At 40.7% G+C, this 25,841-nt stretch overlaps 1 protein-coding gene across 5 annotated transcripts in view; it reads left to right on the top strand.

Moving 5' to 3' along the window:
• The first annotated feature begins 352 nt into the window (after nucleotides 1–352).
• NFAT5 (nuclear factor of activated T cells 5) overlaps nucleotides 353–25,841 on the top strand; it is an 82,578-nt gene continuing 57,089 nt past the window's right edge. For 2 of the 5 annotated variants that reach the window (XM_040982447.1, XM_040982444.1), the window contains exons 1-2: nucleotides 353–799; nucleotides 2,461–2,514. In XM_040982447.1, coding sequence (XP_040838381.1) covers nucleotides 727–799; nucleotides 2,461–2,514 — 127 coding nt within the window. In that variant the 5' untranslated portion in view covers nucleotides 353–726. The remainder of the gene's footprint in view (nucleotides 800–2,460; nucleotides 2,515–25,841) is intronic. The other 3 variants (XM_040982445.1, XM_040982448.1, XM_040982449.1) reach the window with 3 other exon arrangements.

Here is a 25,841-nt window from a genome sequence, read left to right as displayed (position 1 = left end):
TTCCTGTGCCCAAACCCAGAGCTCGGGGTCTCCCGGGTCGCTCTCCTCCTGCGCACAGCTGGGCGCGGGGCCGGCCGCCTCAGGCTCTCCGCCTCCCAGGTCGCCGCAAATACCTTTTCCCTCCTCGGGGCCCCAGCGCGCGGACACCTCCCCTCCCCTCTCTTCCCTCCCTGGCTGTGGGGCCCGCTCCCGGCTCGGGAACAGCAGCCGGGGCCGCGGCGGCAGGAAGCGAGGCCCTTGTTGATGCTGTTCCGTGGCGCGCCTCCCCGCCCTCGGGCGGCTGCCCGGCTCTTCCCAGTTGGTGGCTGCCTCCCCTCCGCGCCTGCGCAGTGCCCGCCGGGGGGCGGGGCCCAGATTCCTGTCAGCGGCCGCGGCGGTGGCGGCGACCGTCAGTTTTCCCTGAGGAGAAGCACGAAACGCACCCGTTGGCTCTTCCCCCCCACCCCTTCCCCGCCCCGAACGTGTCTCCTACCTCGCCGGGAATCAGTACCCCCCCCTTGGAGTTTGTTCTCGAACCCGCAGCCGTTTCTTCGGTCCTCGGCCGGGGTGGAAGTCACTGCCCTCCAGGAGGAGGCGGCAGCAAGCAGCAGCAGCAGCAGCAGCAGCCGCCCTCGCCAGCCGCCCCCGGTTCGGTGCCCGCGGTCCCGGAGAGGAGGTGCCGCCGCCACCGCCGCTCCCCCCCCTCCGCCCTCCCGCTGCCCTCGGGCCGGGCTGGGTCGAGCTGCGATGCCCTCGGACTTCATCTCTTTGCTCAGCGCGGACCTAGACCTGGAATCGCCCAAGTCCCTGTACTCGCGAGGTGAGTCAGGCTGGGGGGGGGGAGGTGCGGGGGCAGGGCGTGGGGGCGGGGAGCCCAGGGGCGCGCGGGGTGGCGGGGAGCCCCGGAGGGAGTCGGGGTGCGGGTGCTGGGGGCGAGCGGAGCCGCGGCAGCCCCTCCCCCGCGGGGCCCGGTTTCCGTCGGCTCCCCCGGGTCTCTGCGGTGCCGGTGGCTGGGGGCTCTGTTGGAGAAGGCTCGGGGACCGCCCGGGGGCCACCGCGACCCCGGAGCCGCGGCTCCTCTCACCGGGACCCTGGTTCCGGGCAAAGTTGCCCCCCGAGCGGGCGGCCCGGCCTGAGGCGGGTTCTGGGTGCAGGGTCACCATTTTCTCCCCCTCCGGCTTGTTTGTGCGCCGTCGTTCTCACCCCCCCCCGCCCCTTTCGTCTCCCTCCGGCCTAGTTCATTCCCTCCCGGGGTTCTTGGGACGGCCCCCCCTCGGCCAGGCGTTCTCTCCCCGCCCCCTCCCCCGTCATCTTGTTGCTGGAAAGGGCCCGAATTTTCTTTTTTTTTTCTTTTTTTTTTCCGCTCTCCACCTCCCTGGCATTCTGATGACTGACTGACTTCTCTCCCTTTGATCAAGGTGTAGAGGTGTTCTCTTTTGGTTTAGTTTTACTCCCCCTCGTCTCCCTGGGGTACCCGCTCAGGCACTAGACGCTGCCCTCTGAGAATTTTCCCTTTGCCGTCCGAGGGCTGGTTGCGGGCAGGGGGCCCGGGGCAGAGATTGCCCATTTGCAAACTCTTCTGGTCAAGGCCTGCAGGGGATTCCCAGCACTCTGAATATTAACACTTGAGTTGATCTCTACTGGGGTTAAATTCCTATACTGGACACCACAAGAATGTGTCAGAACAGGTTCCCTGTGCAAGGGGGCATCAAACCAAAATACTTTCCGCTGCACACATCGCTTTTTAAGCCACTGGGACGTGGCACAGGTCGTAGCTGGGTTGTTACCTGTCCCTGTCACCCGTATTGAGAAAAGAACGTGTCAGGGTAAACCCCCTTCCTAAGAAACTGAGTGTTCTCCTGGCTTGGGGTTGATGCATCCATCCATCGCTGATTCCACCCCTTTCTCTGAATAAGGGATCTTCAGGTTCACGTGAGCGTATGTAAGTTGTTGAAGTGAATCAGAGTGAGGTGTTTGACTGGAAGGTACTGGACTTTCTAGACTGACTGTGGAGTTTGTACACAGAGTCCTACTTAGTAACTGTAGCCATTGTCTCTTGCTCCAGTGACTTCAGTTGGCAGCCACTGTCCTGCAGTATGTTTTTTTGGACGACATTACCTGGAATAACTTAGAAATATTGTAGTTTTGAGTGTCAGAAGGAAGAGACACTATCAAGACATGATTCTTAGAGCAGGGCTAATGTGGTACAATTGGGTGCTAAAAATAGTCAAGACATTAACACCATTCGGGCAGTAATCATCAGATAATTTTCCATGAAACAAGTGCTTTATGAAAATCTAAGTTTAGCTGAGAGACCAATGTGGAGGCAGTTCAACTTTTCTTTTGCAAGGAGATGTATTCATTAAGATGGGCTTTAGCTTTGAACTATACATGACAATTATGTAAGAGATGTATGCTTTCCTTGGCTTTTTTTTCCCTCATTCAACATAAAAAGTGCTTAATGCTTTTTGTGTTTTTCAGATTCTCTGAAGTTACACCCATCACAGAATTTTCATAGAGCTGGACTATTGGAAGGTCAGCAAAGTGCCATTCTAAAGCATATTGTGTTAGTATGCAAAGGCTTTCTCTGGAATTTCTGAAATGGGAAAGTGTAAAACTTTGCAAACTCACACAATGTAGTTTTCTCCTAAAGGGCCTGATCCTTCTTTTAGAGCAGCTGAGTGTTTCAGTGGATTTGTTGCTGTGTTTGATCTGCTTGTTGGCTGTTGTATCTGCTTTGAGAAGCTTCAAAAAAAATCAAACCTGCAAAAATAATTACAAATTATGTGTTGGGTGTTTTACTTTAGAATTCTAGATCTTAATTCTATACACAAATTGAATATGAGAAGGCCTGAACATTAAGTTGATGAATATGATGTAAATAGTGATACCAAATGGATACTGAGATTGAAAAGTACAAATTTGGAACTCTTATATACCGAACATTTCAAAATGACACATTTATTTATTTACAAAAGCGTGGATGTAGTTATTATTGCATTACACTTAAGGATAAGAAAAACCAAGTAACTAGGGACAGTAATTTTAAATAGCTGATGGGTACTTTAGAAAACATTATTTTCTGCTGTTTTGAGCGTTTTAAGACATACAATATTTTGTTTTGTAGATTTCATATAGATCATCTTTGGAGGTGGTAATACTAGAATTGGACAGCCAAGCTATCAAATTCCCCATTATAAAGATGAGAAAGTAAAGCTGAAATTAAAAGCTTTGGGCAAAATAAGCCACAGACCAGCAAAACAAATCCTTTCACTGTTTTTAGTTCTTTACCCAAAGCCAAACTGCCACTATGAAATATATACGGGTATGCAACCAGTATCTGAAGCGTTTTTTACAGCCCAGTTTGAGAAGGCCATAAATAAGTTTGAGTTGAGTTTAGTAATAGAGGGAAAGTGGGTTTTGTAATTGAGTTTAAGTTTAAATAACAGTTTAGCATTTCTTTGGCCCTGTGACCTGGGACAAATGATTTTACTTTTCAACACTTTTCTTCCTGTAGAAATGTAGATGTCTTTTAAGTCTAGTGATTTTATGTGTATTGAAGACCTACTGTAGGTACTGATTCACTCCTTAAGTGGCTACAACAACTGGGGCCAAAGCCAGGAGCCCACCTGCCATGGGTGCAGGGAGCCAGGCACTTGGGCCTTCCTCAGCTGCTTTCCCAGGTGCGTTAGCAGGGAGCTGGGTCTGAAGTGAAGCAGAAGGGGACCTTATGGGATGTGGGTGCTGTAGGTAGCAGCTTAACATGGTATGCCACAGCACTGGCCCTTTGTTGGTGTTTTTTAAAATGCAGTTTGAAGTGAGAGGTTTTTTAGAATGTTTCCTAACTGGGTTTCTGGTTTTATTCATACTGATCAAACTGGGGCTGCATTATGGAGTGATATTTGCCTGTACAAACCGGTTAATTTCCTGGGCAATAAACCAGAGTGACATAATCTTGGTAGAGATTATCAGGCAGGAGAAAAAAAAAAGGTAAAAAAATGTTAATTATTCAAGCAAATATTTTTAATGAGTTCCTGGATATACAGTCACTTAATAGATTTGCATGTGTTTGCCTATGCGCTTTGTAGTTTTTATTTTTCGTTGAGAGGATGCTCAACCATTTAAAAACAGAACATCATTTTATAGATTTTTATGTAAAATGTAACTATTAAGTACATACTTTAAAATTTTGGTGCAAGATGTTTAAAACATTTGTTGCCTTATTTAATTTGATCTGTGCTGTCTCATTTCTGGTTTTAACTTTTTTAACAGATTTTTAAGAACTTAAGAGCAGAGAGAATGAAATAATGAGCCCCCCGTATCTATCACCAAGCTTTAATAATTACCAATCAAATCCTGTTTATTTTATCCTTATCCCTTCTGCAAACCAAATTATTTTAAAATAATATTAGACATAGTGACTTCTAGTATTAATTTTTAAAATATCCTTGTTTTACCCCAAGAAATAAGTTTTCTAGTTTATTTCAGCAGAATCTCTTGTGCCTTCCCTGTCCTCTTTTCAAGATACGGTAGAGCAGAGTGCTACTGCTGTTGTGGTGGTTCATGTAATTTGGGTTAAAATTACAGGCTGTTGAATGAGATTTGGGTTCATATCCTTGTTTCAACATTACTTGTATGTGGCCTTGACCTAATCATTTAATATTTATGTACTTTGATTTTCTTTTATTTGGGGGAAGTAATTGTGCCTTTATCATCGGTTGTTACAAGAATTATTTTAGACAAATTTGTTTGAAACATTTAATCTAACACATGGTAAACATTTGATAAATATTAGCTACATTAACAATTTTAAATAAGCATTCATGAAATTCAAAATTTTTGCACCAAAAGAAAGATAATGTTAAGTCTATTTCATGTGAACATTTTGAAGTACCCTTCTACTTGTAGAGTGCTTATCATGTGCCAAGAACTTTACAAGTGTAACTCACCGAATTCTCTTTTTATGATTGTTGTTGATAGTATTAGAGATGAAATGAAACCTAACATTCAGTAATTACCCCCAGTCACGTAGGCAGGTATTTTGTTGTAGAGCCAGGATTCTCACTCAGTCTGTGTTCTTTAGTATGCCGAGTTGATCCTTTGTGTTATGTGCAATCAAATATTATTCAGTCTAGAATAAGAAATGTAAGTAACTGGCATTATCTACTTCGTTAATTTTCTTAAAGAGTCCGTGTTTCCCACATTTAAGCAATTTTTTAAAAAAAAAATTATTTGTTTTTATTGGAAAGTCAGATATACAGAGAGGCTACTTTTTATTATTATTGGAAAGTAAAATTTTATAGAAAGAAAGAATTTTCATCCATTGGTTCACTCCCCAAGTGGCCGGAACAGCTGTAGCTGAGCCAATCCAGAGCCAGGAGCCACAAGCTTCACCCTGGTCTCCCAGGTGGGCACAGGGTCCCAAGGCTTTGGGCCATCCTCGACTGCTTTCCCAGGCCACAAGCAGGGAGCTGGATGGGAAGTGGAATAGTTAGGCAAAAAATTGGTGGTGTCCGTGCAGGATGCCATTGTAATAGGGTGGAGAACTAGCATGGTGAGCAACTGTGCCAGCCCCTCATTGCAGTTTTTGTTAAGATTAAGAAATAATTTTTTTAAAATAAAGGATCAAAATTACTTGAAAAATCAGTTGGTTTTAATTGTTTAGTGATGAGGGACAGTTCTGTTCAGCTAGGCAAAAGATATTCTCCAGTAGAAATTTTTCTTCACTGTGATTGTCTTTTCTACTTTTTGCTTAATTTTTTTAATCACATAAAATATTCCATGTGTCTTCTGTTTGCTATTATGCTAATAAAAATAAGTTTAAAGACAATAATAAGGGGGGAGGGGTATGGGAGGGGTGGGGGGAATTCCCCAGTGCCTATAAAACTGTATCACATAATACAATGTTAATAACAATTAAAAAAAAGACAATAATAAGAGGTAAGATGCTAATTTCAAACATGTACTTGAATGAAAAGGTAGACTTTTTATAGATTAATTGCAGATATTGGGATAAGCTTTTAACTAAAATTAAAATTAGGTATGATAAAGATTAAATTTTTGATATGAACTAGAAATGTTTTGCATGATATTTCAGTTCCTTTATTCTTAGCTAATGGAAAATAGATATTTTCTATTTTACTTTTAATATTTGATAAAAAGAATCATTGTTTCTCAGCTATGAATGTATAACACTTATCCGTTCAGAAAATGGTATAGTTGGTATTCAGGTTTTTTTCATTTAAGATTTATTTTATTTATTTAAAAGGCAGTGTGACAGAGAGAAACAGAGAGAAAAAGAAATCTTTCACCCGCTGGTTCAAATGGCTGTAACAGTCGGGACTTGGCTAGGCAGAGGCTTGGAGCCTGAAACTCCCATCTGGGTCGGCCACGCTGGTGACAGCAACTGAAGGCTCGGGTGCATTATCAGGGAGCTGGATCAGAAGCTGAGAAGCCAGGATTCAAGCTGGTGCTCTGATTTGGGATGCTGATGTCACCACCAATGGCTTAATGTGCTGTTCCAACTCTGACTATGGGTCTTAGTTGTGCTTCTTTTTTTTTTTTTATTTTTGAAGATTTATTTTATTTTTATTGCAAACTCAGATATACAGAGAGGATTCACTTCCCAAGTGACCTCGACTGCCTATGCTCTGCTGATCTGAAGCCAGGAGCCAGGAACTTGTAGGTCTCCCACACGGGTGCAGGGTTCCAAGGCTTTCGACCATCCTCTACTACTTTCCCAGGCCACAAGCAGGAAGCTGGGTGGGAAGTGGAGCTGCCAGGAGGCGCTCATATGGGATCCTGGTGTGTTCAAGGTGAGGACTTTAGCTGCTAGGCTACCGTGTCAGGCCTTCATTTTGTTTTTTTTAAAGATTTATTTCATTCATTTGCAAGGCAGAGTTACTGAGCGCTGGAGAAACAGATTTGTCTGTTACTTCACCCTCCCACCTCACCCCACCCCCCAATGGCTTCCGCAGGTAAGACTGGGCCACAGCGAAGACATTCTTATGTATCCCATGTGGCTGAATGGCTCCAAGCGGTTTTGACCATCTTCTTTCTACTTTTCCCAGGTGAATTAGCAGGGAGTAGATTCGAAGAGATGCAGCTGGGACTTGAACCAGCATCCATATACAATTCTGGCTTCCCAAATGATGGCTTTACCTGCTATACCATGGTACCAGCACCCCCTCCTCACCCCACTACTAGTTTTAAAACAGAAAAGTTTTTCATGGTGACTAAGTTGCTGATTATGTTTACGTTTGCAATGACAATTAAATTTTTTTTACAGCTGTATTTGTTTATTTGAAAACCAGAATTAAGAGAGGAGAAAGGAGGAGGGATCTTCTATCCACCAGTTCCCAAGTGACTTGGAGCTTGCCAGGCTGATGCCAGGAGACTAAAACTTCTGGATTTCCCACTTATGTGCAGGGACCCAATAATTGCCCTCTGTTTCTGATGACATGTTTGTTTGAGATTTATTTATTTTTCTTGGAAAGTCAGAGAAAGACAGAGAAAGATCTTTGATCTGCTAATTCACTCCCACTCCCTAAGTGGCCACAATGGCTGGAGCTGAGCTGAGTTGAAGCCAGAAGGTTCTTCTGGGTTTCCCACGCAGGTGCAGGCCGACTGCTTTCCCAGGCCACAAGCAGGGAGCTGGATGGGAAGTGGAGCAGCTGGGACATGAACCGGCACCCATATGGGATCTTCGTGTATACAAGGCAAGACCTTTAGCCACTTGGAACTGTGCTGGGCCCTGATGACATATTTTAGAGGCAAAATAAACAGGAGCCTCAGGAGTTAGTTGTTTTTTTTTTTTTTTAAGATTTATTTATTTTTATGACAAAGTCAGATATACAGAGAGGAGGAGAGACAGAGAGGAAGGTCTTCCGTCGGATGATTCACTCCCCAAGTGACGGCAACAGTCAGTACTGCACTGATCAGAAGCCAGGAACCAGGAACCTCTTCCAAGTCTCCCACGCGGGTTCAGGGTCCCAAGGCTTTGGGCCGTCCTCAGCTGCTTTCCCAGGCCACAAGCAGGGAGCTGGATGGAAAGTGGAGCTGCTGGGATTAGAACCAGCACCCGTAAGGAATCCCGGCGTGTTTAAGGCGAGGATTTTAGCCGCTAGGCCACGCCACTGGGCCCAGGAGTTAGTTATTTATCTCAAGACAGTAGGTCTCCTATATTTCCTAAAAGTTCTGTTTTGGGAATTAGAAAATATAGGTTCGGATTCTAATTTGATCTTGAGAATTCGCTGTGGGAAATTATAGAAGTAACCCCCCTTTTTTTCAAGTATAGTCAATCAGTGCTGACTGTGAAGAGTTTGGAGGACAACTGAACTAATCTGGGAGCGCATTTTTCTTCTTTTTTCTTAAACTTTGTTGGGTGGGCATTGCAGGGCAGTGAATTAAGCTGCTGCTTGGGCCTGCTTGTATCCTGTGTCTCTTTTTCTCATTGAGGTTACTGCTGTGTGCATGTTGGGAGGCAACAAGAGCTGGAACAAGTATTTGTCTTCCAACTTCTCAGCCTGAGAGATCCAGGTTAAGTTCCCAGTTCCTGGCTGTGGCCTGGGCCAGCGCTACCCCAGGTGCTGTGTGTAGCAGCAGAGGGAGTAACGACATCTCTGTCTCTGTTCCACTGCCTTTCAAATAAGTTAATTAATACCAAAAAACCCACCTTTCTTAGAGAGGTATAAAATCACCCCCATTTTAAATACTCTGAAGTCTTCAACAAGTGTATTTATTTGTGTACCCACCACAGTCAAGATGTAGAAAATTTAAATCACTAAGTTAAGTGCTATCTCTAGCTTCTTTGTAATTAATGCTGCCTACGCCAGCCGCAGGCAATTACTTACCATAGATTAATTTTGCCTCTTTTTGAATTTTGTATTAATGAATGTATATAGATAGTGCTTTTGCTAGCTTTTTGTGTTTAACCACCATAACCTAAGAGAAATCAAGATTTTTAAAAAATGGGAATAAATGTAATAATTTCTTCCTGCTTTTGAGCATTCATAAATTATTCTATAATACTGTCACATGTAGTTTCTTTGGGGATTGATTTTTGGTGTTTCTATACAAGCAAAAGTTACTAAGCAATAATTTTATTATTCAAGATGAATTCACACAAAGATCGTATTGTTAGAAAATACACTGTGTAAATAAGCAGTGGTAGCAGTTTTGGACGGGTTAGTAGTTCAATCTAAATTGGGAAATAAAGTCTACTATGGTTGACTTTTACTTGTAATAGGGAAACGCTTCTGTGCATTGTATGTCAGAGCATTTGGTTTGCCCCATTCTTGAAAGTTAGAAGAGTAAAGTTTATTTTAAAAATACTTTACATCTTAGAGTTATGCAGTATGTGAGGGTTATGTGCTTGTTACTTTGATAGTTTCTGTAGTTAATCATAAAGGTAAAAGCAGGATATGAACTTTCAGTTCAAGTGACGACTATCTTGCACTTAAGTGTGTGTTGCAAATACTAATTTTGGATAAAAGCCAAATTTTTTCAGGATCGTCTACTGGATGCTAAATGTTACATTGCCAGTTTGATGATTAGGTAGTAAATTACTTTTTATTAGCTATATAATGGATCACTTAGATGTTTGTTGATGGGAGCTTGATTACACAACTCTAATTATTTGCTTGAATTAAAGTTTTCATTATAATCATCTGGCTAAGTCAGTAAACCACATTGTGTTTAATTGTATCTTAGGGCCATGACCATAAGCCAAGGTAGGCTTAAGCTAACAAGTAGCTAACTTTCACAATAAAGTAGTAATTAGAAGTCTTAGATAATCTGTTAAGAATTTGTTAGTTTCTTTTTCTAGTTTTTAAGTGGGAGCTTACTTGTTGGAACTGACTCTTCATTCTGGAACAAATATTTTACTTGGAAAAACATTACTGTGAGATGGGATTAGTGGTAAATATTTGTAATTAAATAATAGTTTTAAGAACTGTAGAAATATTGTAACAGTGTACTTAAGTTTTTGAATAAATTTTTTAAACTTTGGGTAATATTCATTTATTTATTGTTATTAAAAGGCAGATCTACATGAGGAGAGACAGAGAGAAAGATTATCCATTCACTTGTTTACTGCTCAAGTTTCTGCAACAGCCAAAACTGATCTAATCCGAAGCCAGGAGTCAAGAGCCTCCTCTCAGCCTTTCAAGCGGGTGCAAGGTCCCAAGGCTTTGGGCAGTCCTCGACTGCTTTCCCAGAGCATAGACGGTGAGCTGGATGGGAAGTAGAGTTGCCTAACATGAACTGGCAGCCATTTGGGATCCAAGTGCTTGAAGGGAAAGTACTAGCCAATTGAGCCATAATGCCAGGCTGAGAGATGGATCTTACACTCTTTGGTTCAGTCCCCGAGTGGTTACAATGTCTAGGGCTGGACCATATCGAAGCCAGAAGCCTGGAATTCCATCCTGGTCTCCCATCTAGATAGCAGGGACCCAAGCACTTGGGACTATCATCCACTGCTTTCCCAGGCATATTAACAGGTAGCTGGATTAGAAGCAGAGCAGCCAAAACTTGAACTGGTACTTAATAAGGGATGCAAACATCACAGCACAAGACTGGCCACTGACAGCTTTGTTTTTTAGTTTATTTTTTACCTGTAAGATTGAGAACAGGATGCAGACTTATGTGTAATTGGAGATTTGGGTGGAATTACTATGATTCCTTTAAAACGCATTATTTAAAAAAGCTGATAATGAAGTAGTTGGAAGTCATTTACTAAACTACTCTGTTACAGTACACACAGCTAATATTTTTACTGGGGAAAGTACAGTAAATAAAAACTAAAGGAACTCCCCTTGAATGTTTAAATTGAAAGGTTTGTTTTTTTATTGGAAAGGCAGATTTACAGAGAGATCTTCCATCCACTGGTTTACTCCCCAGTTAGCCACAATGTACAGAGCTGGATCCATCTGAAACCAGGAGCCAGGAGCTTCCTCTGGGTATCCCATGGGGGTGCAGAGCCCTAGTACTTGAACCCTTCTCACTGCTTTCCCATGCTACCAACATTGAGCTGGATCAGAAGTGGATCAGCTGGGACTTGAACCAGTGCCCTTAAGAAATGCTGGCACTCCAGGCAGATGCTTAGCTTGTTATGCCAGGGCATCTTTGAATGTTTAACCAGACTTCACTAGAAAAGATAGGATAAATTCTGTTTAGAAAAAATCTTGTGCAAACTAAATTGACAGCAGATGCCTAGAAGAAATGAAAAATGATAATAAATTTATATATTTGTTATCAGGCTTGTGATCAGGCCCCAGTTTCAGTAATATGCATTGTTAATTAGCTGTGGATTTCATACAAGTGTTAGCATTTCTGTTGTTCTATGAAGTGGAACAACAGACTTGAAAGGCCTATTCTAAGGATTAGAGGAGTTAATGTTTCTGAAGCACTTGGAATAGTGCTGAATACAGAGTATGTACTCTATATATAAAGCAGCCTCAAAAAAATTTGTGGATGGAGTGTCTATGTAGTTGAAGATGCTGCTTGGGGACTCTAGCGTCCTGTGTTAGAGTGGTACCTGAGTTTGAATCCCTTCTGTGCTTCTGATTGTGGTTTCCTGATAATGCCACCCTGGGAGGCAGCAAGTAATAGCTCAGGTGCTTGGATTCCTGCCATTTAATTTTTTTATTACTTTTTTTTTTCTGTGTTATTTTATTTTGCCATTGAGTGTTGGGTTCCAGGCTTCAGTTGACCTGACTTGGTGGTTATAAGCATTCGAGGAGTGAACCAGTAAATGGAAGATCTCTGTGTCTTTCACTGTCTTTTTCATTTTTTCATTTCTCTATTTTAAAATAAATAAAGATATATGCATTTTTAGAAGTTGACTTAAAAATATAACATTTATGGGAAAATGGAACCTGCTAATGGAATGGGAAAGCAGTGGGAGGAGAGCCCAAGTGCTTGGATCCCAGAATTCACATGAGAGAGCTGGAGGAAACTCCTGCTTCCTGGCTTCAGACTAGCCCAGCTCAGGGGCTGGAGCTTCTTCCATGTCTCCCACCCAGGTACAGGGGTCCAAGGTCTTGGGCTGTTGTTTGCTGCTTTCCCAGGCCATTAGCTGAGAGTCAGCTTTGAAATAGAACAGTCAGGACTCGAAATAGCATCCATGTGGGATGCTGGTGCCTCGGGAAGGCTTACCTTGCTGTGCTACAGTGCCAGCCCCAATACATCTTTCTTTACAAATGTGAATTTTCCATGGACTTTAAAGTCCCCTTTTGTATGTGCTTACTATATAAATAAAACAGAAATATTTACCCAGAAGAAAAATAACTTGGCATATATACTTATTAAGAATGTATCAAGGAAACAGGATTCTATTAGCATGACTATCTGAACACCTAAATCAGATATTACTAGTTATATAAATTAAGGCTTAGGTATGCAACATTGTAGATTGTGCAGGATTTATCTCGCTTAAAACTGAGATCTAATCCTATCACTTGCTTAAAATTCTTTAAATATACACATAGACTTTAGGATAAAACTCAAACTCTTAAAATCTGGTTCTGGATTATCTTTTTAAGAAAAAAATTGAGATAAAATTCATTTAGCATGATGTTAATCACTTTAAAAGTTACAGTGCTGTGTGGTTTTTAGAGCATTCACAATGCTGTGCAACTATCACCACTGTCTAATTCTAGAACATTTTTATCATACTCAAAAGAAACTCCTTACGCATTAAGTATCTCCAGCTTCCTCTCCTTGCAGGTGCTAAGCAATCATTGCTTAATGTTCTATCTATGGATTTGCCTGGCCTAGATATATCATCTAGATGGAATCATAAGATGTGTGGTCTTTTGGGACTCAGTTCTGTTTTTGTGTCACCTATCAGTTGGGCTTGTATAAGCAGAACCAGCTGAGGATTTGTCTGAATTGTTGACTTTTGCTTTTATTGCCTTCAAGTAGAGCTTGAATAAGGTTTAATTTTATTTCCTATCAGATTGGTGTGGATGCTCTGCTACTATGAGCTTCATCTTCAACCTTATCACTTAAATCAAATTATCCATTTGTTAAATCAAATAATTTCGTAAGCTAATGTTTTCTTTGGAGGCATTATTTCCCATAAATTGTTTTTAAGTTCAACTTTTAAAGAGTTAGACATTTATGTCTTTGATCTGTTTTGGGTTAATTTTTTAAAGATTGATTTATTTTTATTTGAAAGGCAGACTTACAGAAGAGAGACAGAGAGAAACAAAGGTATTTTCCATCCACTGGTTCACTCCACAACTGGCTGCAATGGAAGGAGCCTGGGGCTTTTTGGAAGCCAGGAGCCTGGAGCTTTTGCGGGGGTCTACCATGTGGGTGAAGGGTTCCAAGGACTTGGGCCATCTTTACTGCTTTCCCAAGCACATTAGCAGGGAGCTGGATAGGAAACGGAGCAGATGAGATTGAAGTGGTGCTCATATCGGCTGCTGGCATATCAGACTTAACTTACATGCCATGACACTGCCCCCTTGAGTTCATTTTTGTACATGTTATAAGGTAGGAATCTGATAGCTTCATTTTTTTTGCATATGAGTATTCAGTTGTTTCAAATCTTGTTGCAAAAATGATCTTGTCATTTTTTGTCAAAAAAATCAGTTGGACATAGATGAAGGCTTATATTCTAGAGTTTACTTCTGAACTTCTTTGTGAATCTGTTGCATTGATTTGTTACTGTTTATCCTGTGCCAATATAAAAAAATTTTTTTTTTTAATCTTTTAAATGGTAGCGAGCGAGAGAGAGAAATCTCTTTTCCATCTGATGTGTACTCTGCAAATGCCCCCAATAATCAGCGCTGGTTAGGCCACTGCCAGGAGCCTGCTATTCCACTCGGATTTTCCAAGTAGGTGGGAAACAGAAAGAGACAGAGTAGGTTACAACCGCTGATTTATTGTTTATTATTCCTCAAGTACTTTCAACAGTTGAGTTTGGACTGGGCTGGAACTAAGAATACTGAATACTTATTTGAGGTCTTTCACATAGGGTGACAAGAACTCAACTAAAACCCAGCTACTTGAGCAATGGCTCAGTGGCTAAACCTCACCTTGCAAGTGCCAGGATCCGTATGGGCACCAGTTTATGTCCCAGCTGTTCCACTTCCTTTCCAGCTTCCTGCTTTTACCCTGGGGAAACAGATGAAGATGGCTCAAAGCCTTGGGCCCCTGCATCTATGTGAGTGATCTGAAAGAAGCTGGCTGCTGGCTTCGGATTGGCTCAGCTCTGCCATTGCGACCAACTGGGGAGTGAACCAATGGATGGGAAATCTTCCTTTCTGTGTCTCCTGTAAATCTGACTTTCTAACAAAAATAGATAAAATTAAGAAAAAAATCTGTAGGTTAATTGAACAAGTATTCTCATGTTAATTATGCATTAAGTCTTCCTTTACATGAACATAGGATGTCTGTCCATTTAAGAGTTTTTTAAATAGTAATTTTTAGAGAATGGGAAGATTATTTTTGGAATGTGAATTGTGCACAGTGGATTAAGATGCTGCCTGTGATGCGTGCATTCTTTTTTTCTTAATATTTATTTTTATTTGAAAGGCAGTTTTACAGAGAGAAGGAGAGACGGATTGAGAAACATCTTCATTCTGCTGATTCATTCCCCAAATGACCACAATGGTCAGAGCCAGTATCCAGAAGTGTCTTCTGGGTCTCCCATATATGTGCAGAGTCCCAAGGACTTGGGACTCCTTCCTTGCTATGCTAGGCCAAGCAGGGAGCAGGATCAGTGTTGAAGCAGCCAGACATGAATTGTCAGTCACATGGAATGCTGGCGCTTGAAGGTGAAGCCTGTTGAGCCACATACGTTCTTTATCAGAGAGTTGATTTAAGTCTCAGCTACTGTTCTTCTGATTGGCTTCCTACTAATTGCCTGGGCAGGTATCAGATGATGACTCAAGTGCTTGAGTTCCTGCTGTTCATGTGTGAGACCTGCTTGGAGGTCGAGGTTCCTGGTTTATGCCTACTTTCTGCATGGGAGGCATTGGGGCGTGTGTGAGCAGAGATGGAAGGTCTTGATCTCTTTCTCTCTGACACTTGGCCTTTGAAGTAGATGAAAATAAAAACATTAAAATGATTTATTTCTGAGGCCTAGTGTTGTGGCATATCATGCTAAGGCTCTGATTGGGATAGTTGCATTCTGTATTGGTGTTCATACATAAATCCTTAAAACTCCTAATCCTACTTCCTGCTAATGACTTGGGTTCCTGCCAAGCACATGGGAGATCTGAATGGAATTCCTGGATCCTGACTTCTTGGCCCAGCCCTGGCTGTTGGCAAACATTTGGCAAGTAAACCAGCAGATGGAAGATCACCTACCTCTGTCTCTCCTTGGATCCCATATGGGCGCCAGTTCTAATCCACTTCCCATCCAGCTCCCTGCTTGTGGCCTGGGAAAGTAATCATAGATGGCCCAAAGTCTTGGGACCCTGCACCTGCTTGGGATACAGGCTCCTGACTTCAGATTGTCTCAGCTGCAATCCTCGTAGCTGCTTGGGGAGTGAATCTATGGATGGAAAACCTTTCTCTCTGTGTTTCTTCCTCTCTCTATATCTGACTTTTTAATAATAATAAAAAAGAAACAAAAGATACCAGGTTACAGTAGTGCTGCCTTATCTGTGTTTGCTTTCCAATGTTTCAGTGACCCAAATCAACTGTGATCTGAAATGTATAATATTTATTGTGACTGTATCAAGAGATAGTTTATCGTTAAAATTGTTCTTTTTATTGTTAATCTCTTCTGCCTAATTTATAAGTGAAATTTTGCTCTTTTTTTTTTTAGGAATAAAAAATAAGAGGGCTTTAGAAAGTTCATGGAAAATTATACCATTTAAGTCTTTTCAGAATTTTTTGAAGGCCTTTTACAGTGTCTGGTGCTATCTGCTTTTGAACACTCTCTAGGGATCTTGGAATATATCCTAGAATAAGAAGTGACTAGTGTAAGCATTTATTCAGGGAAGAAAGTTCAACTCACAGCGTAATTGTCTGTAAAATCTTAGGATTAGCCATAGATTTAAAGCTACAGTAAACCATGAAGAGCATCTAATGAAGTGCAGTTTGTTCTAAAAAGTTATACTGGGTGGTAAGCTTCTTGAGGACAGTGATTATATGTGTCATATCTTGCAGTTCTCATTCAACCTGGCCCAATTGCTTATATGTGAAAGATTCTTCATATTTATTGAGTTAATGAGTTGTATCCAGAAAAGAAGGGAAGATACTGATCATCAGAGAGTGGCCCCAGTGCAATAGACTTGCAACCAGAGACCCCATTTGGGCGCTGGTTCGTGCCCCAGCTGCTCCACTTCTCATCCAGCTCCCTGCTTGTGACCTAAGAAAGCAGTGGAAGATGACCCAAGACCTTTGGACCCCGTACCCCTGTGGGAGACCTGGAGGCAAGTTCCCAGCTCCTGGCTGTTGATCAGCTTAGTTTGGCTGTTTGGTCATTTTGGGAGTAAACCATCTGATGGAAGATCTTTCTGTCTCTTCCTTCTCTGTAAATCTGACTTTCCAGTGGGGGAAAAAAAAAGGTCAGAGAGTTGTGATATACTGATAGCCAACAATATATCATTCTTCAGTTGGAATAATAATTGCATTAAAGTTACTACTGATGGAGATTTAAATTTTTTTCAAAAAAGATTTATTTTTATTTGAAAGATGAATTTACAGAGAGAAGGAAAGACAGATAAATGAGAGAGAGAGAGCTTTTCCATGTGCTGGTGGTACTCCCCAAATGGTCACAATGGCTGGAGCTAAGCTGCAAAGAAGAATGAAATAATTCCTAGCACTAGTGGGTGGATCTTGGAAACATTAATCAAAAAGAAACACATTTTTATAAAATCTGTTTCATGTGAAATACGAAAAATAAGCAAATGTATCAAGGCAGAAGGTTAAGTAGTGGTCCCAAGTGGAAGGAAGTGGGAAGAAAAATGAGAGTTAATGGTATAGGTGGTAAAACTTTTCTGAAATTTACAGTGGCGTTGGCTGTATAACTGACTGCACTCAAACGTATTGAATTGTATACTTTATTTATTTTTAGTTCTATTTTTAGTATTGTTTACATAGTTGAGGGATGTATGCCCTTGGACTCTGATCAGGGTGGGAAAAGACAGGTATGGAAGAAAATGAGTGGGAAATGTTTTTTCTCCTGTGCCTGAAGGGGAAGATTGGGAGAGTGCTGCTCCTTGCTGTCAAAATACATCAGACTTGGGGATGAGAGATGGTCCTTTGATGATGCCTTAGAGACCCCGATGTAGGGAAGAATGTTCCGAGGGTGTTACTTGGAGTGGTTTCAATAGCCTTGAGACTTTATTGGCTTCTTTGCTCCAGAGTTGAGAAAAATCTTTCCAAGGCCTACTGGCTGACAAAGTCCCCCATAGTGCGCTCACAGAACGAGGAACATGTTGCAAAGCTTGTCTAAAATTATCCAACCTGTTTTGTTTTCTTTTTCTTTTTTCTTTTTTATTTTTATTTTTTGACTTTATTTGCTTTAGAATACACATTCAAGATTGTACTTTCAGAAATAATAACCTCGGCAGCTGCCTACAGCTGGGGATTTTTTCTCACAGATTTTAAATTTCAGTGTTTGTGCTTATGGTGGGTCACTAAGTCTACTGAAGGTTATTTTTTAATATTAAATATTGCAGAAGTGAAAATAGGACTTTTTTTTCTGTGTTAGGACCTGCTTTTGTGATCATTACCTTTGCATATATTCTAAATAAAAAAAAAACTTGGGATTTGAAAGATTTATTCTGAGAATTACATGGAGCAGCTTTGATTGTTGAGTAACCTACCAATCACAAGTTTCCAACAATATTTAATATTAATTATGTTAACAGTGGTACTTTATGATTAGTATTAGTAGCATTTAACTGTTTGTTAAGAATCTGGGTCAGTTTTTTTCTGAGAGCCTTGGTCAGTGGACTCTTGTACTATTTCAATTAATCCAGTTTGTCCAATTTAATTACTGCGTTTATTCCAGTGAAGCTGGGAAGCAATTTGGTAGTAGAACCATATCCCACTGTCCTTGCCCCTTATCAATGTAAATTTTTCTCTGATTATTTGGGTGAGATTTGCTGAAATAATGGATGTTTAAAGAAGTATACTTCGGTTAGGTGCTAAAATATATATTTTTTCCTGGTGGGATAAACAGTCCTGTTGAATTATGATGTATTTCCACCTGGCAGTCAAATAAGGAGTTGACTGTTTAGAAAATAATTGTTACTGAGATTGAATTCACATAAATCCACCATTTAAAGCGAATAATTCAGTATTGCTCAACTGCTGTGTCTCTGTATCTAGTTCAAAGGCATCTTCATTCAACAAAATCACAATGCCCTGTGTCATGAAATATTCACTCCTGTGTATCTCATCCCTCTGGCTCCTGAAATCAGCCATCTGTATTTTGTCTCTAGATTTACCTGTTACTGTGTTTACCTGTTAAATTTCATGCAAGTGAAATCATACAGTATGTGACTTCATTAGAATAATATTTTCGAGGTTAGCTACCATGTTGCAAGTATCAATATTTTGTTTGGGTCAGTACTAGTCCATGCTGTGGATATAATTTGCTTGCCCACTCAGGCATTAAAAGACATTTGACTCTGAATAGTGCTGCTGCTCACATCTGGGTACATGTATTTGTTTATCAGCTTTCAGTGCATTTGAGTATAAGAAGCGAGGTTTGTGTGTGTTTATTTTCCTAAGAAATTGGCAATTGAGATGCTACTTGGGACATCCACCTCCCATTTTGGAATGCCTCAGTTCAGTTCTCAATTCCAGCTTCCTTCTTAGGCAGCCCCTGCGTGGCAGCATGTTGTGGTTCAATTGTATCAATGTGGGAGACTAAGATTGAGTTCCTGGCTCCTGGCTTCTGTGCAGGCATTTGGGAAATGAACCATTAGATAAGAAATTTCTCCCTTGTCTCTCTTCCTTCCAAATAAAACAAAAATTTTAAATGCTTTGGAAGATTCTACTTAAAAATAAGGAAAAGAATAAATCTCATTTCTTAGTTCTGTGAAAGTGCATTTCTTTTCCTTTAGGCTTTTGATACATGGTGCTTAGTTTACCATCTGGAAGTTCAGGCGCTTTGCAACCTTTCACTATTGTAGAACATTTTTTTTCTTTCCTTCTTTTTTTATTGAAAAGCCAGATTTTATAGAGAGGAGAGACAGAGACAAAAATCTTGCATCTGCTGGGCCACTCCCACCCGCCAAGTTGTCGCAGTGACTGGAGTTGAGTCGATCTGAAGCCAGGAGGAGCTTCTTCTGGGTCTCCCACACATATGCAGGGTCCCAAACTATGCTTTCCCAGGTCAGAAGCAGGGAGCTGGATGAGAAGTGGAGCAACTGGGATACGTACCAGTGTCTATATGGGATGCTGGTGCCTGCAAGGCAAGGATTTAGCCACTGAGCCATTGTGCTGGGCCCTGTAGAACTTTTCTTCTTATTAACTGTATCTCTGAAAAAAATATGTGCTCAATGAAGTTGAGATGTTCCGGGCCCGGCACAATGGCGCAGTGGTTAAGGTCCTCTCCTTGCATGCCCGGGATCCTATATGGGCACCAGTTCTAATCCCGGCAGCCCTGCTTCCCATCCAACGCCCTGCCTGTGGCCTGGGAAAGCAGTCGAGGACAGCCCAAAGCTTTGGGACCCTGCACCTGTGTGGGAGACCTGGAAGAGGCTCCTGGCTTCAGATTGGCTCAGCTCCAGCTGTTGTGGCCACCTGGGGAGTGAATCAATGGATGGAAGATCTTCCTCTCTGTCTCTTCTCCTCTCTGTTTATCTGCCTTTCCAATAAAAATAAAATAAATTTTTAAAAAGTTGATGTTCCTAGTCTTTTGTAAAAGTACTTTGATAAAAGACTTGTTTTGGTCTTTGCTTCCTCTCATTCCATTCAGATCATTTAATCTTTCAGCCACTGTAGGGCACAGTAAAATGGAAAGCATCAACATTAGCTGAATGGTACTTTACATAACTGAAGAGTACACGGAAGAGGGCAGACCCAGTTTGACTTGTGAGAGTATATACTTGGTGTTTTAGATCTTGTGATTTGCTAAGAGAAGCCAGAAATGTTATGTAAAAAGTAATTATTCAATATTGATGGTTAAATCAAAGTATTTTAAAAGCACCGTGTCTGCCAAGTGGAATAGTTAGACAGTTGAAATGTATTGTAGGAGGAGTTACAAAACTTTAGAAAGGAAGGCTATGCATTTTGAAGTGTAATTGGAATCATCTTAAAGTGGAAAAGCGATATTGACCTGATTTTCTTTGGAATAAAATTAAAAATGTCATGAAATAAATCTGTAGTATATCCTCTTGGCATATCCTTATGTTAGTAAATGTAATTACTATATTAATAACTTACGTGTATTGTACACATTGTTGCTAGAACTGTGAGCTCCACAGGGTACATAAATATTACCACTGCGTTAAAAATGAGACAACAAAGGCTTCCTGTGATAAGTTACTTGCCCATGGTTGCACAATAGAATAAGTGAAAGGATTCTAATAGAAGCCCAATACTGACTACTTTTGTACTTTAATTATGACACGTTCCCTATCTTGTATACTTACGGGGTATTGGTGGACAGTAGTTTCCCCTACCCATGGAGATATGGGCAATATGTTTTAAGACAACCCAACGGATGCCCGAAATTGCAGAGAGTTCTGGATCCTGTGTATATTAAGTTTTTTTTCTCTATACCTGTGTACTTGATAGAGTTTAATTCATGAGGCATAAGAGATTAAAAAAATAATTGATTAAAATGAGAGTAATAACAATATGCTATAATAAAATTGTCTATGATAATACTGTTGCTCTTATTAAGTAAAAAGAGCCATTAAAGAGCAATTATTAAGTAAAGTAAGGGTTACTTGAATACAAGCAGTAGGATATTATGGCAGTAGATCTGATAACCCTATGTTCGGTCACTTTTAAGTGAATAACAAGCAGATGATCTATGGAGTGTGGACTCCTATTCCACAAACTACGTGGCATATTTCATCTACCTACCTACAGTGGCATGCAGCTTAATATTTATGAATTGTATATTTCTAGAATTTTTCATGTAACATTTTTAGGAAAGTGGTTGGCTGCAAATAACAAAAACCTTAGAAAAGCAATGGGTGAGGAAAAACTGCTGAACTATTTGAGCAGTCACCTGCTTTGAATAGTATTGTGGACATTGTGAAGGGAGCTTATGACTTGTCTCTTCATCCTTTATCCCTGTTCATTCACAAAATATTAAAGCACTATTTGAAATGGCTGCTAATCATTGTAATACATAATTTTTATTTGGTCAAGCCAAATGAGAATCTGTGTGCTTTCATTTAATACCGTTGACAACCTATAGTATTAAAACTTTTATACTCCAAATCTTAATCCCTTAGTTATTTCAAATGATATGATGGTCCTTTAAGCATTATTAGGTGTAGAAGGACTTGTTAAAGGTCTCAGAAGCATCTGCTGTTGGAACATAACTACTGGCAAGTAGAGCTGCATTCTTTCCACTGAGGTACCTCAGCTTTTTATTTATTTTGGGGGTGAGGGGCAGGTGTTAGGAGACCCACATCCAGTAGAGTGGTGCTTGTTTTGAGTCCAGCTACTCTGTGGTTTTGATCGTTTTGTTCTTGGAAGACGGAAAATAATGGCCCACATGCCTGGATTCCTGTTTCTGTGTTGGAGACCCTGGTGAGAGTTGCTGGCTTCTAATTTTCAGCCTGACCCAGCCTTGGTTGTTGCTGGCATTTGAGTGAATCAGTAGATGGAAAGTAAATCCTGTCTCTCCTTCCCTCTATCATTGTGCCTTTCAAATAAGTAACTATATTTTAATCTTTCTAATTTAGAAAAAAATAGTTTTAAAAAAACTAGAGTTTAGTAGAAATACCTACATATTTAATATAATTTCAAAAAAGACCCCAATATGTTAAAAAAAAAAACTAGAATGCTAAGTTTTTATAGTAGTATAATCCATTACAATACTATAGAAAAGCTGTTTTATTATATTTATTGCTATACTTAATCTCAGCTTCACTTTACAGTTGAACCTAAACTCTTGGTTAGTATGCAGACATTCCTTGGGAATTTTACCTTCAATTTTGTCATTTTTGAATCTGATCATGTTTTCTTTTCCCCTGCTTCTTCTGTTCATTCCTCAGCTGACCAGAACAGCTGGCTGGGACTTGGTAACCGGAACCAGAAACTAAATCATAGATTCTCATGTGGGTGGCAACAGCTCAACCACTTGGAGTGTTAGCTGCAGCCTCCTGGAATGTACATTAGCAAGAAGCTGTAATTGGGAGTAGACTTGGGACTTGAACCCAATGTGGGATACAGGCATGCCAAGTGGCCACTTAACTGAAGGGCTGTATGCCCTCCCCAGTGATATTTTCCTAATTAAATATCTTTTCTGTGTCCTCTTATGAATCCTCAAGCTTTCCTTGTTACAGGCAATTTTCTTTATACTGCCAAACATGCAGTTTTTCTTTCACTGATTAAAGTAGACTATTTGTTTCTTTCTTGAGTAACCTTTTCCTTGTCTGTAGAAGGAGTTTGTGTACTTGTAGTCTATATTTCTATTTACTCTGCATTGCCTTCTGTATTTACATTTGAATTCTGCATGAGGGCTTCTATTCCATCACTCCCTTGATACTTTTTTTGGCAGAAATATCAAGAAGTAATAGCCTTTTCCACATCAGGTGAATATTCTCTCAAATTCTTCTTGAGCTAAATGAGACGTTTTCATTTTTGGCATTCTTCTCTGAAGATTGTTTTTGATACTCTATTTTCCAGGCTTTCCTGTGAGTCTTTTTGTCCTGGTTGCTTTCCTGATTTTCCATTTTGATCCTTCTGCCTTTTTTCCTGGTGTGGTGTGTCAGTGACATTCCCACAGCCTATTCCTTGTTCATTCATACATTCATCAGTGGGTGCTACTTTATGTCAGGAGACAAAAAGTATGAGGAGACTTTGAAAACAAGATTGACACATATACTGTCCTCTTGATATGTATAGACTAGTAGGAATTACAGGCAGATAAATGGCACTTATTAAACAAGTTGTGATAACTTTTCTGGATAGGGAAATATTTGCTGGAAAGAAGTAACAATTAAATGGAGGCTGTAGGAGTATTTTAGGTAAAAATAATGGCATTTACAAAGAAATACAAGGATATTTTAGAAAGTTAACGGAAAATGTAATTAGAAGATCTTTATTTTGATATAACACTTTTTGAAATTTTTATGCATTTACATTAAGTTTCAAAGTAGATATTCTTTTTAAAATGTATTTATTTATTTGAAGGAGTTAAAAGAGACACAGACTTCCATCTGTTGGTTCACTCCTCAAATGGTCGCAATGGCTAGAGCTGTGCCAGAGTGAAACTAAGAGCCAGGGTTTCTATCTGAGTCTCCCACGTGAGTGTAGGGACCCAAGCATATTCATCTTTTGCTACTTTCAAGGTATATTTTCTGGGAGCAGGATGGGAACTGGAGCACCACAACTCAAACCAGTGCTCATATGGGATGCCAGCTTCAAAGGCAGCTTCTTCAGTTCACTGTGCCACAATGCTCTCGACACAAGCAGATTTCTTTTCTTTCTTTCTTTTTTTTTTTAAGATTTAAAAATTTAAATTGGAGAGACAGATATACAGAAAGGTGACAAGATGAAGCAACCATTTCCCATTTGCTGGTTCACTTCCCAAATGGCGCAGCAGCCGGAGTTGAGCCGATCCGAACCCAGGAACCAGGAGATTGTTCTGGGTCTCCCACATGGGTGCAGGGTCCCAAGGTTTTAGGCCTTCCTTTCCTGCTTTCTCTGGACACAAGCAGGGAGCTGGATAGAGAGTGGAGCAGCTGGACACAAACTGGCATTCATATGGGATCTTGGCACTTGCCAGATGAGCATTGAGCCATTGATGCTTAGTGCCAGGCCCACAAACAGATTTCTAACTTAATTTTCAGTTCTTTGAAGACAGTAAGTCTGAGTTTTAGTATTTTTTAGAAAATATTTATTTTCAGATCTGATATGATACCCTGATGGCCAAATCCTTGCCTTGTATCTGCCGGGATCCCATATAGGCTCCAGTGTGTGTCCCCGGCTTGTGACCTGGGAAACCAGTAGAAGATGAACCAAAGCCTTGAGACCCTCTATGTACCCACATGGGAGATCTGAAAGAAGTTCCTGGCTGTGGCTTCAGATCTGTTCAGCTCTGCCTGTTGCGGCCACTTGGGGAGTGGGCCACTGGATGGAAGATCTTTAACTCTGTCTCGCCTTTCTGTAAATCTGCCTTTCCAATAACAGTAAATAAAAATGTGAGAAAGAATATTTAAATTTTTACTTTAAAGGCAGGGAAACACAGAGAGAGAGAGAGAGAGAGAGACACGTTTTCTATTCTCTGGTTCACTCGTTGTGCCTCCAATAGCTGGTGCTGGTGTAATGCCAGAAGAAACCAGGAGCCCCAAACTGAATCTGGGTTTCTAGCTCTGAAGGCAAAAATCCAAGTTTTTTTCAATTGTATAAAAGCTTGTCAAGTAGGATGTAATATGATATTAATTCGTAATCCTGTCAACAGCACACATATTGCTATGATTTACTAATAGGATGAATTCTGTTTTTCATCAGGGACGATTAATAAAGAGATTAGAGTTACCCTCCTGCAAATGTGTGTGTGTGTGAGAGAGAGAGAGAGAGAGAGAGAGAGAGAGAGAAACAAGGGCTGGTGCCATGGTGCTTCACGCTAAACTTCTGCCTGTAACACCAGCCAATGGTTGTTGATTGAGTCCCAGTAGCTCCGCTTCTGATCTGGCTGTGCTAATGGCCTGTGAAAGCAGCAGAAGGTCCAAGTCTTTGGCTCTGAACAATGCAGCTGTTTGTAGTGAACCGGCTAATGGAAAATATTCTCTCCCTCCCTTCCTCTCTCTGTCTCTGTGTATATTGTGTGTATCTGCTTCTCTTTCTGTAACTTTGCCATTTAAATAAAAATAATAAATCTTTTAAAATATGTGAAACAATGGTTCCTTTTATATGTAACATTGGGCGGTGAAAATGGCTCCTGAGAGAGAAAACAAATGAAGTGAACACTCTGAGTGTCTTTGGTCTATTGCCTAGAGAATCAAAGTAGAGGCTAGTGGGTTAGTAAGAGCTGGGAGTATGAGAAAGTGTTGATGTCTTTAAGTCTCATGGCAGTGTACTTGAGAGAAGAGAAATGCCTCATAGTGAACTTTAGGGTTCACTTTGAGGGTCTTCTTAGAATATCCATTTGAGTAGTGACCATTGAATGTATGTGGGAGAATTACCGAAATGGAGGGAAAAATCTCACTGGGGAGATTAGAGGGAGTGGTGCTCAGAGCTAAGAGCTAGAGGTGATGTCTGTTGCGCCTTTATGAGTAAAAATCTTATTTAAGAGACATTGGGTAGTATTAATTTTCTTGCCTTAGAAGTAAACAATTGAGCTATGAGTTTTTGATTCAGAAGTTAAGATAACTGCTTGGGATGCCTGTATCTCTTGTGGAAGTGCCTGGAATCAACTCCTGCCTTTGCTTTTGATTCAGCTGATGGGCAGCTGATGATGTCCCAAATATTTGGATTCCTGCTGGGAACTTGGAAACCCAAGAGTTCTGGACTCCTGACATTGGCCTGGCCCAGACCTGGCTATTGCAGATATTTGAAGAGATGCATTTTTTTTCTTTCTGTGTCTGTCTTTCAAAAAAACATAAAAAAAATTTTTTTTTGAAGAGGTAATAAACTGAGTCTTTGTTTCCAGGCTGAATTTCACACTTTAAATTAGTAGTTTTTAACCTTTATAAGAAGTAAAACATGGTTTTAGCTATTAATGTATTAAAATGCATGTTTTGTGATATTTTTCA

The sequence above is a fragment of the Ochotona curzoniae genome, unplaced genomic scaffold (assembly GCF_017591425.1).
Source record: "Ochotona curzoniae isolate NIBS_2020 unplaced genomic scaffold, NIBS_Ocur_1.0 contig_3622, whole genome shotgun sequence".
Taxonomy (NCBI): Eukaryota; Metazoa; Chordata; class Mammalia; order Lagomorpha; family Ochotonidae; genus Ochotona; species Ochotona curzoniae.
Note: the sequence above shows the minus strand (reverse complement) of the source record. Positions and strands in the feature narration are given on the sequence as shown.